Below are 19,343 nucleotides of genomic sequence, written 5' to 3' on the forward strand. Positions count from 1 at the left end.
TAACATGAAGTGACGGGCCACTGACTTCTCTAGTTTTCCGCAATGCAAATAGTCTAGGATCTTCTCACGTTAATGGCTATACGATAAAGTTAGATGAGTCACAGGGAAGATCCTCCCAGTTGAGGGGTTGACCCAACAAACAAGAACATGGGCCTTTGCATCCACCTGGTGATCACAGAGGGAGGGGCAGCACTGAAGGTAGGACTGTGCTGACACAATGGGAAATGAGCACTCCACCTGCACACAGTTTAGGAACACACACAACATAGGAAAGCAGATCTTTTTCTTCATTCAAAAAGAAAATAGAAACCTGGAATCAGGAAAAAAGCCTGAAATTACCAAGAGAGTCTTTGCTAGGCAAAATTGCACTTGTCTGAGGGTCCATGTCACAAGTCTCTTTAGCCTGATGATATTCTGCCATTTCTTTTAAAAACTCCACGAGAAAACCTAAAAAACACAATGTACATAGTTTTGTCTCACAACTTTCATTCAACCATTACTCAGTCACTTTATAAATTTTGGACTTATAACATTATCCTGTTGTACGTTATATATCTCTTAAGAATAATTTCTGAAGGAAGTCCTTCCCAAGCATGATACAAAAATCTAGAAGTGATAAAGAGAAATATTTAATAACATAAAAATTAAGAACTTATATATGGCATGAAATAAAGTCAAAAGACAAATGACACACTGGAAGAAAATATTTGCTATAATGAGGAGAAAGCACACTAACTTTCATAATATTAAAGAGATCTAATAAATCAGTAAGACAATTTAATGTCGATAAACAAAATCCTAAGAAAATGCAAGTTAATACTAAAACAAAGGGGTCCTATTTTCCCAATAAGACTGCTAAGATTAAAACTCTGATCATACGTGAAGTGCTGGCAAGAAAGCGGGGAAGTCGGCAGGTTCAATCACTCAGGAGGGAAATTTGTTAGTGTTTGTGTATTCAAAAAGACATGTGTTCTTTAACCTAGTCTTTTCACCTCTAGGAATTCACACAGCTACACTTCCACAGGGAAACAAAGAGTGTACACTGCACACCGCTTCTAATGGCAAAACCCAAACAATAAAACAACAAAATCTCAATCAACAGGTGCTTAATTAACTATGCTCTTCATGATTAATTCATTTAAATATATAATACTAGAGGCCCGGTGCACAAAATTCATGCACGGGGTAGGGGGAAAGAGTGGGGTAAGGGAGTGGTGAGGGAGGATCCCTCAGCCTGGCCTGCACCCTCTCCAAATCAGGACCCCTCGGGGAATGTCCAACTGCCAGGAATGGGTCTAAACCGGCAGTCCAATATCCATCTCCCAATCTGGAACCGCTGGCTCCTATCCGCTCACCTGCCTGCCTGATTGCCCCAACTGCTCTCCCCTGCTGGCCTGATTGCCCCTAATTGCCTCTGCCTCGGCCCTCACCAACATGGCTTTGTCCAGAAGGATGTCTGGAAGACATCCAGTCTGATTAGCGTATTACCCTTATATTAGTACTAGAGGCCCGGTGCACAAAAATTAGTGCACTCGGGGGGGGTGGGGGGGAAGAGGGGATGCCTCAGCCCGGCCTGTGCCCTCTCGCAGTCTGGGACCCCTCGGGAAATAACAACCTGCTGGATTAGGCCTGCTCCCGGGTGGCAGAGGGCATGCCCAATCCCTAGGTGCAGTCCCTGGTCCGGCTCAGAGCAGGGCCGATTGGGGGGTTGGGGCACCACCCCACGTCACACTCAAGGCAGGTCTGATGGGGAAGTTGCGGCGCCACCCCCTGTCACGCACAGAGCCGGGACAATCAGGGGGTTTGGGCGCTGCCCCCTGTCACGCACAGAGCAGGGCCCTAATCTGTGTGTGACAGGGTAGAGCCATAACCTCCCCATTGGCCCTGCCCTGAGTGTGACAGTGGCAGCGCCCCAACCCCCTGATGGGCCCTGCACTGTGTGTGACAGGGTGCGGCGCCCCAACCCCCACATGGGCCCTGCTCTGTGTGTGACGGGGTGGAGCCGCAACCTCCCCATCAGCCCTGCCCTGAGTGTGACAGGGGGCAGCACCCCAACCCCCCAATCGGCCCTACCCTGAGCGTTACTGAGGGTGGCATCACAACCCCCTGATTGGCCCTGCTCTGTGTATGATGGGGGGAGCTCCCCAACCCCCCAATCGGCCCTGCTCTGTGCATGACAGGGGGGAGCTACCTAACCCCCTGATGGGCCCTGCTCTGTGTGTGACAGGGTACGGAGCCCCAACCCCCCTGATGGGCCCTGCTCTGAGCGTGACAGGGGGCAGTGCCCCAAGCCCCCAATCGGCCCTACCCTGAGCGTGACTAGAGGTGGCATCGCAACCTTCTGATCTGCCCTGCTCTGTGCATGACAGGGGGCGGCACCCCAACTCCCCTGTCTGCCCTGCTCTGAGCCCGACCAGGAGCTGCGGTGCAGGCATCTAGGGATTGGGCCTGCCCTCTGCCACCCGGGAGTGGGCCTAAGCCAGCAGGTCGTAATCTCCCGAGGGGTCCCAGACTGTGAGAGGACACAAGTGGGGCTGAGGGACACCCCCCACCCCCGCCAGTGCACAAATTTTTGTGCATCCGGCCTCTAGTAACTATGTAATTGACTAATGCTCAGGCAAACTTAAATACAGCATATTTAAGTTTCAAGTTTTTCAAATACTAACACTGTTCAAGATTTCTTAAAACTTCTGAATAAGAAACTTTTGGACAACTACAGCTAATAGAAAGAGAATTAAAACATAGGGACAACATAAAGAGTGCACCCTAATGTTAATTATGGATTTTAGGTGACAATGATGCCACCATGTAGGCTCATTGACTGTATAAATGTTGATCATGGGGAAGGCTGTGCATGAAGGAGGAGGAGACATACAGAAACTCTCCGTTCTGTTCAATTTTGCTATGAAGCTGCTCTAAAATATTAAGTCAATTTAAAAAATATATGGAAAGTTTGCTATATCTGCCTTTAAGATAAAATGTAACTAATATGTTCAAAGGCAATGGTGTAGGAATACAGTTAAAATAATTAAGAAGTGGTAAACATATGTTTTAATACTTGAGGATTAAAACAGGTTTCAAAAAAATTAATGTATTCTTTATTTCTCTTATCTAAAGAGCACATTTTAGAGATCTAGATTTACTGCCCTGTGTTGCCATCTTGAAATCCTGTGACCTTAAGCAAATTACCCACTTCTGCAGACTCTGGTTTCTCATGTGGGACACAGGTATACCTGCCTATTAAGAGGGTGCTCCTGCCCTGGCTGGCTTGGCTCAGTGAATAGAGCGTTGGCCTGGGGACTGACGGGTCCGGGTTCGATTCCAGTCAAGGGCACATGCCCAAGTTGTGGGCTCAATCCACAGTAGGGGGGCATGCGGGAAGCAGACAATCAATGATTCTCTCTCATCATTGATATTTCTCTCTCTCTCTCCCTCTCCCTTCCTCTCTGAAATCAATAAAATATGTTTTAAAAAGAAGAGGGCACTCCCTTCCACTGAAATGGTGGAGGACTTCCACTCAATACAGGGTGCATCAATTCGTGAATGACCTGCTTTCTCAGTTGTGTCTAGCTCAATGACAAAAAAGAAAAAAAACAAAAAAAAAAAAAACAAATGGGAACAAACTTTCAGGTTTGCTGCACTAGGAATACACAGATTTGCCACACAAATTAGAATCGTTTTATTAGAATCGTTTTATTTAGGCCTGCTCCCGGGTGGCAGAGGGCAGGCCCAATCCCTAGGTGCAGTCCCTGGTCCGGCTCAGAGCAGGGCTGATTTGGGAGTTGGGGCGCCGCCCCCTGTCATGCACAAAGCAGGGTGGATTGGGAGGTTGTGATGCCACCCTCAGTCATGCTCAGGGTAGGGCCGATTGGGGGGTTGGGGCACCGCCCCCCGTCACACTCAAGGCAGGTCTGATGGGGGAGTTGTTTTAGATCCATGGCCAAAAGTTAGTACTACTCTGCTGCACACTTTGTCTTACTCTATGAGACAAGCAGCCCATGGATTCTGGCCAGAGGAGCTGTTTTCACCTGCTTCCAAGTGAATTGCTGCTTAGTCAGAACACATGAAGACTCTAACTATCTTCCCTATGAGTCCATTTCAGCAGTCTTTGATTCAGATAGCATGTATAAGAGAAAATTCTGTTGCTTCCTCAACTCTCTGTGGATTGATGAAGAATATGAAAATAATATTGGAAGAAATATTGGGTGCTGGTTTCGATTCTGGTCAAGGGCACATGTCCAGGTTGCAGGACACCACCTCCAGCTGAGGGTGTGCAGGAGGCAGCTGATCAATGATTCTCTCTCATCATTCATTTTTCTATCTCTCTCTCCCTCTCCCTTCCTCTCTGAAATCAATAAAAATATATTTTTAAAAATGCACTTCCATATATATTATTTACATCTCAAGGCACTGTGAAATACAGTAATTTTCCCACATTTTATAAATATGAAAACTTAGGTTCAAAGTGGGTAATTTTCTTCAAGGTTATAATGTGTTAAGTTTTCCTTTGAGTTTTAAGAAAACCTCTAAATTAACTGAACTACTGAATATTGTCCTAATCTACTTTGCATATAATCTGGAAACATATTAACTGAGCAGAGCTCAAGACTATGTTGCCTATATCCACGCAACGTATTCATATCAATACTATACAAGCAGGAAACAAATAGAGTTGCTATACCTCTATCTTCTACCCTACACCTGAAAAGAACAAGAGTATATAACTACAAGTTCAGAACAGTACTTATACATCAAAAATCCTATAGTACAAAAGACATTTATACTGAGAAGAATACACATGCTCTGCCAAAGAGCCTTAAAAAAATGCTTTGCCCTAACCCAGTGGTCAGCAAACTCATTAGTCAACAGAGCCAAATATCAACAGTACAACGATTGAAGTTTCTTTTGAGAGCCAAACTTTTTAAACTTAAACTATATAGGTAGGTACATTGTTATTAACGTAACTAGGGGCCCGGTGCATGAAATTCGTGCTCTGGGTGTGTGTGTGGGGGGAGAGTGTCCCTCAGCCCAGCCAGCTCCCTCTCACATACTGGGAGCCCTCAGGCGTTGACCCCCATCACCCTCCGATCGCCTGATCGGCCCCTTGCCCAGGCCTGACGCCTCTGCCAGAGGTGTCAGGCTTGGACAGGGGACCCCTATTGCCCCCCGATCACTGGCTCTGGCCCCCGCCCAGGCCTGAGGCCTCTGGCCCAGGAATCATGCCTGGACAGGGGACCCCCATCTCCCTCTGATCGCTTGCTCCACCCCCCGCCCAGGCCTGACGCCTCAGCCAGAGGAGTTGACCCTCATCACCCTCTGATCACAAATCACCGGATCGGCCCCTTGACCAGGCCTGAGGCCTCCGGCAGAGGTGTCAGGCCTGGGAAGGGGAACCCCAGCTCCCCACGGTTGCAGGCTCCGCCCCTGCCCAGGCCTAACGCCTCTGGCCTAGGCGTCCGTCCCGGGCAGCGGGGACCTGCAGTGGCAGCGGGGGGCGCCGTGATCGTGGGCTTCGCATTAGGCCCAGGCAAGGGACCCCTAGCTCCCGGGACTACCAGCTTTGACCGTGCCCAGCTCCCATTGCTGGCTCCACCCCTACTTCCTGCTATCACTGGCCAGGGCGGCAAAGGCGCCTGATTCTCCGATCATGGCTGGGGGGCAGGCCAAAGGCGGCCCCAGGGCCGCCTTTGCCCTGCCCCCCAGTTCTTAGCTCCCCCCTGGGTTTCCGACCACTGTCAGTGGCAGGGGGCTTCTTCCTGCTTTCCCTTTCGCCTCCCTGAATTGTGCCTACATATGCAAGTTAGCCGCCATCTTGTTGGCAGTTAACCGCCAATCTTTCTTGGCAGTTAATTTGCATATGGCCCTGATTAGCCAATAAAAACGGTATCGCCGTATGCCAATTACCATTGTTCTCTTTTATTAGTGTAGATTAGGATACTCCTAAGGCTTAGGAAGAGCCACACTCAAGGGGCCAAAGAGACGCATGTGGCTCGCGAGCCACAGTTTGGCCACCACGGCCCTAACCGGTTTGGCTCAGTGGATAGAGCATCAGCCTGAGAACTGAAAGGTCCCAGGTTCGATTCTGGTCAAGGGCATGTACCTGGGTAGGGGGTGTGCGGAAGGCAGCTGGTCGATGTTTCTCTCTTATCGATGTTTCTGACTCTCTACCCTTCTTCCTTCCTCTCTTTAAAAAATCAATAAAATGTATTTTTTAAAAAATGCTTATGGCCTTTTATTTTCCAGGACTAAAGGCCTGATGCAAGAAATTAGTGCATAGGTAGGGTCCCTAGGCCTGGCTGGCAATCACGGCTGATCAGGTTCCCTGCTTTCCTGCTCCCTCATGCACCACCACCACGCGGTTCCCCTCTCCCCTGTTCCTGCTTCCCCCTTTCCTTGCTCCCTCAGTACCCCGCCAACACCAGCTCGCTGCCTGCAATTTTCTGTGCGACCCCCCGATGGTCAGCGCACATCGTAGCGAGCAATCGAATTCCCGGTCTCCTGGGCTAACCTCCAAGGAAACACTTTGCATATTAGCCTTTTCTATATAGATAAAGTCATACAAGAATGTAAGAATGCCACGTAACCTAGGCAAAAATGAGAAATGCAACTGAAGGATGCACAGACCTGGTTATAACCTATTCAGCATTTATATTTCAGATATACTTCTGAAATATATGTAGTAATGAAAACACATTTAAACCAATTCTATTCCTGATGTTACTTTACATGTAAAGTGTATTAGTAAATTATTCTCTGCCAAGATTAAACATTCACCAGGGACTGCTACATAAATTACACATACATCCAATCATGGGACACTTAAATGGAGGGTTTCAAGGAACTTTTCGGGTCACAGGAAAATGCTCACTATACAACAGTGAACTAAGAATACACACACACAACACTGTGCCAATAATAGCTGAATCAGAAAAGACTCTCTTCCTCTATGTTTTTATGGGTTTTTCAGATAGGTATAAAGTGTTCTGTTTTGTTTTTTAAGTTACGAAAACAATGGGGGGAGAAGGAAAAACTCAGTATTTCCCCTGATAAGTGTAAAATACACGTCTAACTGTATATAGTAATGAAAACACATTTGAGGTAACCCTACTCCTTGCTGTTAATTCATACTAATACGTATGTGCTGCCCAAGTGAAACCTTCAGAGCTTTCATTATATTTTAAAGAAAAAAGCTGTCATTCTCCAGACTATTGTACTGTAAGCAGCACACAATGCTTATTATATTGTCTCAATATCCTTCATCCAAACATGACTATTACAAAACCACGTATTAATTCAAGAACCTACAAACCAGTTTCACAAAACTTGCCTTGTTGCTAAAATGTTTTCATTTTATACAGCTACTCGCTCCTACCTGAATGTCAGTCAATAAATCTATTTGAATATGAAGACCGGGCAAACTCTCAACCGTTTGAGAATGCTTTCCAGGATAACGAGTTCTACAAAACATAAAAGCGTCACTCCCCAATACCACCTGCATATCATATTATTTTTAAAACCAAGACCCAGTGGGTTTAAATGCGGACTCCCTGTTACCGCTTCCACTTGTAAAAGTTACAGAACAGATATGCCTCAAGCCGACACCTTGAGGGAGTCCAGGATACCTCGGCGCTTGAAGGTCTGGGACAGCTTTGTGCGTAGTTCGTCTTGACTCAACACGTCATATTTGGGGGGCACGGTGAGCTGGAAGAGAAGATGCCAACTGTTACCAGGCAGGCAGCGGGCACGGGAATTTCTGAAGACGGAACAGTGGCTGACCTGCGGGAAAGCGGGAAAGCACGAAAGCCCAGCGGGGACGGCGCTTGCAGGACAACAAGCAAGAAGGTTCGCCTCCTCACCCGCGCACCGGGTTGGTGCTTTAACGGAAACAAACAAGATGCTACATCTCCTCACGTGTGCTCCCGGTACTTTTTCCTCACCTGTCCTCAGAGCCCAACCGCGGGCCAGGAATCAAGAGGAACGGGTATACCTCAAGGCTCTCCCGCCCACTCGAACTAGGAAATGGCAGATAAACACATTTCCTCCCCTCGGCTTGCCACGGGTGAGCGGGTTGTGTACCGGGCGCGACTCTCACCAGCGGCTGGAGAGTAGAGATACAGAGCGAGGCTGTGAAACCCGCGGCCCTGGAAGTGGAGGCACCTCGCGGCGGGTGGGGGCCTCACAGCCGATCCCGCCCTCTCCCCGAGACCCAGCCAGCCCAGCACGGGAATCCGGGAATCCGGGAATCCGGGAACCCAGAGCTTTACAGCCAAGTCAATGCCAACAACCGCCGGAAGCTCCGCCCACTTCTCGCGAGAGCTTGGCCTCTGAGTTCCGCGAGGACCCCTGGGCTAGAGCTGGGATTGGAGGAGAAGCCATGTGCTCTGCACCACATCCAGGGCCTGCGGGATCTGGGTAGTTAACCCTGTGTCTTCCTCCTGTTGCGGCCTAGGGCGCTGGACCCAACCTGGCTATCCCCTGGCCAGCTGGTCCCATCACAGCCCAGGCATTGCACCCAGCGAGCTCCGCCAGCTCGGGCTTTGCTTATTTTGCCTTTCATTAAGTCACGCAGTAACCGCGGCACTGTTTCCTTTTGGGACCCGAATACCCTTTGTAGGGGGCTCCGTCTTGTGCACCGCCGGGTGATTTAGCAGCATCCCTGGCCTCTCTGCCCACTAAATGCAGCGCCTCTTACCAGTTCTGACCTTACTGAATGTCTCAGACATTGCCTGATGTTCTTGGAGAGGCAAAAGTCACTGGTTGAAAATCAGTGAGCTAAACTTTAAGTATCTACCTTTTTATCGTTTTTTGGTTTTTGGTTTTCTTTGTACCTCTCCCAAGGAGTAAGGACATATTTTCCATTGATTTTAGAGACTGGAAGGAAGGGGGGGTGGCGGGGGGGGGGGTCAGAAAAACACCAATGTGAAAGAGACATCTATAGGTTGCCTCCTGCAGCACCCCCATTCCACTCCACTGTGGGCTTGGACTTGCAACCCAGGTATGTGCCCTTGGCCAGGAATCCAATAGGTGACTCTGCTGCTCAGGTTGATGCTCTAACCACCGAGCAACACAGGCCATGGCAAGTACCCACTCTTGTGCATACCAAGGAAGATAAAGGTAAGCTGGCTTACCAAGATGCTGTGGGTGAAAGGGGCCACATGGTAACCTGACAAGCTCAGGGAAGGCCTGTATGATGGTCTTGCAAACTCAAAGACCTGAAGTAACCACAAAGGACGATCGGAAATTAAACTTTAACCAAAAGCAGTAATAGTGGGTAGTTACATTCTAGGACAGTATCTTCACTGAGCCTATCTGTCTTTTTGCATCTATAATAACACTAGAGGCCTGGTGCATGAATTTGTGCACATTGAAAGGAAATTAATTAGAAGAAATATTTTAATATCCCTGTTCACCCTTTCTCAATAATAGAAGTGTCAACCAAATTCATGATCGACAATGACAGATTGAAATGCATGTGATTGCTGCCAATGAGAGCTTTATATGTATCACCCATGTGCGAGTCAACTTAGCCTTTTATAGATATAAAACAAACTTGTTAATTAGAGCTGCTTTCTGATTTAGCTAAACTTTTTCCAGCCCAGTGAAGCACTCCAACTTCTTTTTCAGGTAATTGTCAGCAACACAGCAGTAAATATCAACACGAAGAAGCACATTATTATTGTAGATCACGCAGGGAGAACAAAGGGTAAAATATTTAATTTGCAGCAGTGTTTGACTATATTTTGTGCAGTGAAAAAACCTGAAGTCATTTTTAAGGTCCACCATTTCTTTTCTTTATTTCTTTTTGAGCGGGGGAAGGGGGGGGGGTGGAGGGGAGGGGGCACCATTTCTCAATTCTTTTCAGTTGGGTCGAGTTTCTAAACTTTCTAAATCTTCATTTTCTGTTTAATGAAAAGAAAATAGGATTCTACCAAGTCTCCAATCTACCTACTCCACGACTTGTGTCAGGATCAAATGAGATGAGGCACAGGAAAATACTTCACAGACATTTGGTTAACTGTGAATGTTTCTACCTGGCTATAAAGCAACTTGTGTTCCTGGGCTGAAGAAACTTCTAGGAGGCTAGTTGCTAGGAAGAGGAAGCTGGGCATTGCGACATAACGTATTACCCTGACGGCAGGACACTTAGCATATTAGTCTTTTATATAGATAGACTAGTAGCCCGGTGCACAAAAATTTGTGCACTCGGGGGTGAGGGTGAGGGGTGGGGTCAGACCCCTCAGCCCGACCTGCGCCTTCTGTCATGTTCCTGGACCCCAGCCACTCCTGGCCTAAGCACAGGCCTACAGGCTTGGGGCGGCCTGGCTCCCGAGGCCCCATTGTATCAAGAGAACAAAGTCGGCATTAGTTACTGCTCTCACTGAACCCAGTACACTGCATCTGTGCGTACAACTGCCTTGTTCATGTGCCTGCTTCGCCCTACTGAATTACTAACATCTTGAGGACATTGCTCTGTCTTATCCTGCTTCAACTTCAGTGCCTGGCCTGGTGCCAGGGACCTGAGAGGGTTTGCTGAGTGAGTGAGTGAGTGAGTGAATAATGGGTGAGTGAATGAGTGAATGAATGAGCGAGTAAGTGAATGAGCAAGCAGCTACGAGGCGGGAACTTCTGCCGCATTGCCATGACAATGCGGCAGAAGTTCCCGCCCCGCTCCCAGCTGCCTGCTGCAAACCCCGGGAAGTTCCCGCCCTGCTCCCAGCGGCCGCACACCCCTCTCCCAGCTGCATAGTTCATGCAGGGCAAAGGCGGCCCAGGTTCTCCACCTTTGCCCTGCCACCCGGCTCTTGCCTGCTGCCTGGGTTTCCGATCACTGTCAGCGTCAGGCAGCTTCCTCTGTCCTTCCCCTTTCGCCTCCCATCATTGTGCCTATGTATGCAAATTAACCGCCATCTTTGTTGGCAGTTAATTTGCATATCACCCTGATTAGCCAATGGGAAGCATAGCGGAGGTACGGTTAATTACCCTTTTGTCTTTTATTAGCTAGGATACCCTTGAAATATCTGGGTAACTTGTAACTTCCCTTTTTCTGGGCCCCTTGTGGCACAACCTAATGTGCTTGGGCTCCCGGACAGTTACCACTAATTCCTTCATTGTTCTCATGTTAATTGTTGACTGTTGGCTATCCTACACCCTTCTAAGTATGTGTCTATCATTTTATTTTTTATCCAGTCCCACAGGTTCTCTCCCTCACCCCCAAGACCCCTTTGGTTTCTCCCGCCTCTCTAATCTATCACCAATGAATTTCTTGTAACCTACCTATGTCTCCTCCTTTGGTTGTAATGTATAAAAATAGACGAAAACCCGCCACTCTCCAGAGCGCTTTCCCAATCCATTGAGGTACTGCTTCCAGGCACTTGTCGACAGTTTGCTCAAATAAACACAAAATTCTTTACAGGTTTGAATGTTTCTTATGTTAACACAGTAATAAAACCATAGCCAGAGAATGGTATAAGAACTAAGATGCACTGAAGCCTTGCGGGTGTTGTTCAGTGGTTAGAGAATTGCAGCATACCCAAGGGTCCTGGGTTCAATTCCCAGTCAGAGGTACCTACTTTGGTTGCAGTTTGCTCCTCTACTCCCCTAATCCCCAGATTGGGATAATGTGGGAGGCAACCAGTTGGTGTCTCTCTCTCTGCCCTCACTCCCTCCTTTCTACTCTCAGAATCTTTCTCAGCACCAGGTCCTGGGAGTCACTACCAGTTGATTAGAACTGGCTCAGGAAAGGAAACCCATTTGCCATTCCTAGTCCACTCCCTTTTCCATTATGCAGCATATCCTCTTTACAGATGAGATGAAAAACAAAATAAAACAGTTTAAACATCCCCAGTTCCTTCACTAGCTTTTGTGCAGAATATTCCCTAGGCTAGATCCCACCCTTCTCCCAACACACAGTTCAGTTATTGATTCTTTTAAAATGTGATTCCCAGAACTGAGTATGGTCCCCAGGATTATATTATTTGTGAAGAGGACATTGTGTTCTCTTAATGCAACTTAGAATTGCATTAGCTTTTTGGGACCACTGTTTCAGACTGCTGCCTCTTGTTGAGCTTGCAATAAACGAAAATGTGTTTTTGTAGATGCACTGGTCTTAAACTAGGTTATCCTGTTGTGCAGGTTTTTTTTTTTTTAAAGCCCTAGTACGAGACTTTATTTTGCATCCTATTAAATTCTACTTTGTTAATTTCCCACCTAATTCTGCTAGTAGGGGAGATATTTTTGAATCTTGACTTTTGCCATATAATAAATTTGTGGTCTTTAGCATGTTATCTTTATTTTTATCTGTTTGTTTATATTTTTACTAGTGGCCCGGTGCATGAAATTCATGCACGGGGGACAGTGTGTTCCTCAGCCTGGCCTGCACCCTCTCCAATTTGGGACCCCTCGAAGGATGTCCTACTGCCAGTTTACAGCAGTCACACATCCCTCTCGCAATCTGGGACTGCTGGCTCCTAACCGCTCACCTGCCTGCCTGCCTGCCTCGTTGCCTCTAATCACTCTGCCTGCCGGCCTGCTCGACCCCAACTGACCTCCCCTCGCCCCCCGCTGCTGGCCTGCTTGCACCCACATGACCCCCATGAGCCTGATCACCACAAACTTCCCCCCCTGCTGGCCTGCTTGTCCCTCCTTCCCTTCCCACTGGCCTGCTCATCCCCAACTGTCCCCTGCTGGCCTGCTCACTCCAAACTGCCCCCCACCCCCGCTATCCTGATCACCTCCAACTGACCCCCACTGACGGCCTGCTTGCCCCCACATGGCCCCCCTGCTGATCTGCTTACCCCCAACAGCCCCGCCCCCCACCAGCCTGATCACCCACAACTGCCCTCCCCTCTTGGCCTCTAACCGCCTCTACCTTGGCCCCACCACCATGGCTTTGTCCAGAAGAACATCTGGAAGGTCTCCTGGAAGGTCTCCCAGTCTAATTAGCATATTGCTCTTTTCTTAGTATAGATATATTTGTCTGTAAATATGATTATGATTGCAGATATGAGTAGGATCAGGTAAGGTTTTATAGAATGGGCCTTTTATTACAGATGGTTTGCCAGGTATGCATTTTTTCTAAAGAAGTAAAAATTACTTTAGAAAATGTTTCAGGAAGACTTTGAGAATTTACAGTATCTGCTTTTCTTCCAAGAAAGTTGTCACTTTTATGCCAGAGTGAGAATTATTTGTATGCTTTGTATGTCAGCATTGGGCCACTGTGAGTGGGGGTTCACTTAGCTTGACTTGAGAGTAATTGTCTTGCTCACTGGCTGGGAGGGAGGGTGTGTGGCAGAGGAGATAAATACTGGGTTCTGGATTACTCATAGATTGCTGATTTCCTGATTGATTGTGCAAGCCCCTCCTTTTATTCATGTCCACCTTCTGTTGACAGACATTTACCCTGGGAGAGAAATTAGATGAAACTCTCTTTCTTGTCATTGTAAAAAGCATTTGATTTCCTAAGGTGTGATAAGGCCACCCAGCCATCCTCAGTCAAGGTACACATTTTCATGGAGGATGTTCCCACTCTTGAATAAAGTAAAACAATTATTTTTTCTTTTAATTTAAACTTTCTTCTATAACTGTTTTCTTGCTACTTAAAAGCTAGTTGTTGTTTTTTTTAAAACTGCTTTCAAAGCTTTTCAAACTGTATATGTCCTTGGAATGAATTTATAAATAAGAATTGAGCCCGGCCAGTGTGACTCAGTGGGTTAACATCAACCTATGAACCAGGAAGTCACAGTTTGTTTCCAGGTCAGGCCACATGTCTAGGTTTTGGCCTGATCCCTTATACGGGGTGTGTAGGAGGCAGCCGACCAACGATTCTCTCTCATCATTGATGTTTTTATCTCCCTCCCTCTCCCTTCCTCTCTCAATCAGTAAGAATATATTTTAAAGAGAAGAGAGAGAGAGAGAGAGAGAGAGAGAGAGAGAGAGAGAGAGGAGTATATATGTTTATAAATAAAAAAAATGTATTTGATGCTCTTAGAAAGTCTTATTTTCTTTCATTAAAACTGTGCAGTATAGGGAACTCCATAGATTCTCTTAATTTGAAGAAAGTTAGAGGGAAAGGTACTAATTCAGAGTTCCATGGGAAAATGTGTCACTTATATCCTGGGGAAGGCATCACTGGATGTGGAGGATGGGCCGTATTTCCAAGTGAGGTCCTAGGTCCTGCTTGCAACTCCCAGCCAGGTTAGAATGTGCCTTCTTTAATCAGGACAAAATAATCACAGTGAGCAGAACATGATTAATGTTTTTTATAATTAACTAGAGGTCTGGTGCACGAAATTTGGGCACTCAGGGGTGAGGGGTCCCTCAGCCTGGCCTGCACCCGCTCACAGTCCGGGAGCCCTTGGGGAGTGGACCTAAACCATCAGTCAGACATCCTTAGCACTGCCATGGAGTCAGGAGAGGCTCCCGCCACTGCCACTGCACTTGCCAGCCATGAGCCCGGCTTCTGGCCAAGCAGTGCTCCCTCTGTGGGAGTGCACTGACCCCCAGAGAGCAGCTCCTGCATTGAGCATTTGCTCCCTGGGGTCAGTGCATGTCATAGCAACTTGTTGTTCCACCTTTTCGTTGATTTGCATATTAACCTATCATTATATAGGATAGCTAGTCTTGAATGTTCTATTTCTGCCCCTAACAAAGTCACCCTAGCTACTCGAGACAGATGTTATCTTCCCCACAGGAGCCAGTCAGGGCTCCCCTACCTTTAGGCAACAGGCCCTGTCCCTTGTAATGAGGATTGCTTTATGTAAGGACCTTAACAACTTCAGCCGGTTCTCAAAAAGGTGGTGATAATTGTTCAAACACAGACTTCAGCTCTCAGGCCTGAGACCACCCCTTTCCTCCATGCCCTCAAAGGTCCTCAACTGAGCTAGTCAATCCCACCCTGCCTTTCATGCCAGCATTACCTCTGCCCTAATCTCAGGGTCATCTTATACTGTCTAAATTACAGTCCCCTCCTTGCAGCTGCATTCTGCAAACATTGAGCACTTATTATATCCTGGTCTCAGTGTTAGGGAATCAGGCTGGAAAAAAACACAACCCTGTTCTTTTCCATACTCTTTCTCCATATTGCTGTAAGTAGCTCCACGTTGATGCAGCATTGTGCTCAGACCAACCTTTCTGACAAAGTTTTACAATCCATGTGCCATAGTAAATGAACTCCCTCTATCCTCACTTTCTTTTACCTTTTTGCTGACACTTCTTTAAATATTTTTTCCTCATGCCTGCAAGGCTTTTTTTAAGCTTTGACATGTGTGTTAGTTATCTACTGCTGCTGTAAAAAATTATCACAAATTTAGTGGCCTGAAACAATGCAAATGTGTTACAGTTATTAGCACAGAAGTCTGATGTGGGGCTCACCAGGCTGCAATCCAGGTATCAGGAGGCTGCATTCTCTTCTGGAGGCTCTTGGGGAGACTTTCTTTCCAGCTTCTGGAGACCACCCATATTCTGTGACTGGTGACCGCTTCCTTCATCATTAAAAGCCAGGAATATTGCATCTTGTGACTCTACTGAAGTCACATCTCCCCCTGATTTCCTCTCATACCTCCCTCCGCAACTTTGAAAGCCCCTTATACTTGAACTAGAGGCCCAGTGCACAAAAATTTGTGCACTGGGGGGTGGGGGGTGGTCCCTCAGCCTGGCTTGTGCCCTCTCACAGTCTGGGACCCCTTGGGAGATAATGACCTGCAGGCTTAGGCCTGCCCCCGGGTGGCAGAGGGCTGGCCCAATCCCTAGGTGCAGCCCCTGGTCGGGCTCAGAGCAAGGCTGATTGGGGAGTTGGGGCACCGCACCCTGTCATGCACAGAGCAGGGTGGATTGTGAGGTTGCGATACCACCCTCAGTCATGCTCAGGGTATGTCCGATTGGGGGATTGGGGCACCGCCCCCTGTCACACTCAAGGCAGCGTCGATGGGGAGGTTGTGGAGCCACCCCATGTCACACACAGAGCAGGGCCCATCAGGGGGGTTGGGGCTCCATACCCTGTCACGCACAGAGCAGGGCCCATCAGGGGGTTGGGGAGCTCCCCTCTGTCACGCACAGAGCAGGGCCCATCAGGGGTTTGGAAAGCTTCCCCCTGTAATGCACAGAAAAGGCCCATGAGGGGTTTGAGGAGCTCCCCCCTGTCACTCACAGAGTAGGGCAGATAGGGGAGTTGGGGCACCGCCCTCTGTCACACACAGAGCAGGGCGGATTAGGGGGTTGGGGCACCACATCCTGTCACACTCATGGCAGAGTCAATGGGGAAGTTATGGCTCTACCCCATCACACACAGAGAAGGGGGGTTGGAGTGCTGCATCCCACACAGAGGGGCTCCATATGGGGCTCCATACCCTGTCACACACAGAGCAGGGCCAATCAGGGGGTTGGGGAGCTCCCCCCTATCAGGCACAGAGCAGGGTTGATCAGGGGGTTGGGGCGCCTTCCACTGTCATGAACAGAGCAGGGCAGATAGGGAGGTTGTGGCCACGCCTCCTGTCACACAAAGAGCTGCGGGGCGATCAGGGGGTTTGGGCGCTCTGCCCTGTCACACTGATCCCAGTGCTGGGAGGCATATTACCCTTTTGCTATATAGGATAGAGGCCTGGTGCCCGGGTGGGGGCCGGCTGGTTTGCCCTGAAGGCTGTCCTGGATCAGGATGGGGATCCCCACTGGGGTGCCTGGCCAGCCTGGGTGAAGGGATGATGGCTGTTTGCAGCTGGTCACACACCCTTCAGGGGGGGGTCCCCACTGGGGTTCCTGGCCAGTCTGGGTGAGGGGCTGAGGGTTGTGTTCAGGCTGGCGGGTGACTGAAGCTCCCAACCGCTCCTTTTTTTTTTATACTGGGCCAGCTTTTGCTCTGATATAGCATACTATTCCACTATGTAGATATACCAGAGCTTTTTAACCCACTCATCTGCTGACCAGCACTTAGGCTGTTTCCAAATCTTAGCTATTGGAAATTGTGCTGCAGTGAACATAGAGGAGCATGCATCCTTTCAGATTGGTAATTCTAGGTTCCTGGGATATATTCCTAGAAGTGGGATCACTGGGTCAAATGGGAGTTCCGTTTTTAGTTTTTTGAGGAAACTCCATACTCTTCTCCATAGTGGCTGCACCAGTCTGCATTCCCACCACCAGTGAAGGAGGGTTCCTTTTTCTCCCCATCCTCACCAGCACTTGCCCTTTGTTGATGATAGCCATTCTGACAGCTGTTAGGTGGTATCTCATTGTCCTTTTGATTTGTATCTCTCAGATGATTAGTGACTCTGAGCATGTTTTCATGTGTCCCTTGGCCTTCCTTTTGTCCTCTCTGGAAAAGTATCTATTTAGGTCCGTTGCCCATTTTTGTGATTGGGTTGTTTATCTTCCTTTTGTTAAGTAGTATGTGTTCCCTGTAAATGTTGTAGATGAAACCCTTATCAGAGAGAACATTGGCAAATATGTTCTCCCATGCAGTGGGCTTTGTTGTTGCCTTGTTGATGGTTTCTTTTGCTATGAAGAAGCTTTTTATTTTGATGTCTTCCCATTTGTTCATTTTAACTTTATTTTCCATTGCCCCAGGAGCTGTGTCTGTGAAGATATTGCTTCCGCATGTATCTGAGACTCTGCTGCCTATGGATTCCTCTACTATTTTTATGGTTTCCAGCTCTATGTTCAAGTTATTTATCCATTTTGAGCTTATTTTTATGCATGGTGTCAGTTGGTGGCCTAGTTTCATTTTTGCATTTGTCTGACCAAATTTCCCGGCACCATTTATTGAAGACACTGTCTTATCCCCATTGTATGTTTTTGCTTCCTTTGTCAAATATTAATTGAGCTTGGTTGTTTGAATTGGTTTCTGGGTTCTCTATTCAATTCCATTGGCCTATATGTCTATTCTTGTGCCAGTGTCAGGCAGTTTTGAACACAGTAGCTTTGTAATACAGCTTGATATCTGGTATTGAGATCCCTCCTACTTTGGTCTTCTTACTCAAGATTGCTGCCACTATTCGTGATCTTTTTTGTTATTCCAGATGGATTTTTGGAGAGTTCATTCTAGGTCTGTGAAATATGCTGTTGGTATTTGAATGCGGAGTGCATTGAATGTATAGATTGCTTTGGGTAGTATAGCCATTTTAATGATGTTGTTTCTACCAATCCATGAACAAGGTATGTTCTTCCATCTGTTTATGTCTTCCTCTATCTCTTTTTTTCAACATCTTCTAGTTTTCTCAGTGGAGGTCTTTTACGTCCTTAGGTAAGAGTATTCCCAGTTATCTTAATTTTTTTGGTGGGATGATGAATGGGATTCTTTTTTTAATCTCCTTTTCTGTAAGTTCATTATTGGTGTATAAAAATGCCATATATTTCTTGGCATTAATTTTGTAGTCTGCTACATTGCCGAATTCATTTATTAAGTTAACTAAATTTTTGAAGGACTGTTTGTGGTTTTCTATGTACAGTATCATGTCATCTTCAAATAATGACAATTTACTTCCACTTTTCCAATTTGGGAACCATTTCTTTCCTTTTCTTGTGTGATCACTGTGACCAGGACTTCCAGTACTGTTTTGAACAGGAGTGGTGAAAGTGGGTTTCCCTCTCTTGTTCCTGTTCTAGAGGGAAATGGTTTTAGTTTTTGCCCATTGAGTATGATGTTGGCTGTAGGTTTGTCATATAAGGCTTTTATTATGTGGATGATTCTTCTATTCCTACTTTGCTGAGTGTTTTTATCAGAAAAGGCTGTTGCACTTGGTCAAATGCTTTTTCTGCACCGGATGATATGATTGTGTGGTTTTTCTCTCTCAATTTGTTTATGTGATGTTTCATGTGCATTGATTTGTGGATATTGTACCATCCTTGAATCCCTGGAATAAATCCACTTGGTCATGGTGTATGATCTTTCTAATGTAATGTTGTATCCGGTTTGTAGAATTTAGTTGAGGATTGCAGCATCAATGTTCATCTGGAATATTGGCCTGTAAGTCCCTTTCTTTGTGGTGTCTTTTTCTGGTTTGGGGATTATGGTAATGCTGGCTTCATGAAAAGAGCTTGGAAGTATGCCGTCCTCTTGAATTATTTGAAATAGTGTGAGAAAGATTGGTTTTAGTTCTTCTTTGAATGTTTGGAAAAACTCCCTTGTGAAGCCATCTGGTCCAGGGATTTTGTTTTTTGGAAGCTTTTTGATTACTGTTTCAATTTTATCAGTAGTTATCGGCCTGTTCAGTTTTTTTGCTTCTTTCTGATTGAGTATTGGAAGCTTGTATTTGTCTAGAAATGTGTCCATTTTGTCCAGGTTTTCCAATTGTTGGAGTAGAGTTCTTATAGTTTTTACAATCCTTTGTATATCTGCCGGGTTATTTGTTACTTCA

The 19,343-nt window shown here is 46.9% G+C and overlaps 1 protein-coding gene across 1 annotated transcript in view; it reads right to left on the reverse strand.

Annotated features, from left to right (window-relative positions):
* LOC308512370 (centriole and centriolar satellite protein OFD1-like) overlaps positions 1-19,343 on the reverse strand; it is a gene marked incomplete at both ends in the record, with an annotated part of 134,089 nt that overhangs the window by 43,716 nt on the left and 71,030 nt on the right. Inside the window, 1 exon segment of the mRNA XM_081082139.1 lies at positions 340-447. Within this exon segment, the coding sequence (XP_080938265.1) occupies positions 340-447 (108 nt within the window).

Source organism: Myotis nattereri, assembly GCF_964212035.1.
Source record: "Myotis nattereri genome assembly, chromosome: Y".
Lineage (NCBI taxonomy): Eukaryota > Metazoa > Chordata > Mammalia > Chiroptera > Vespertilionidae > Myotis > Myotis nattereri.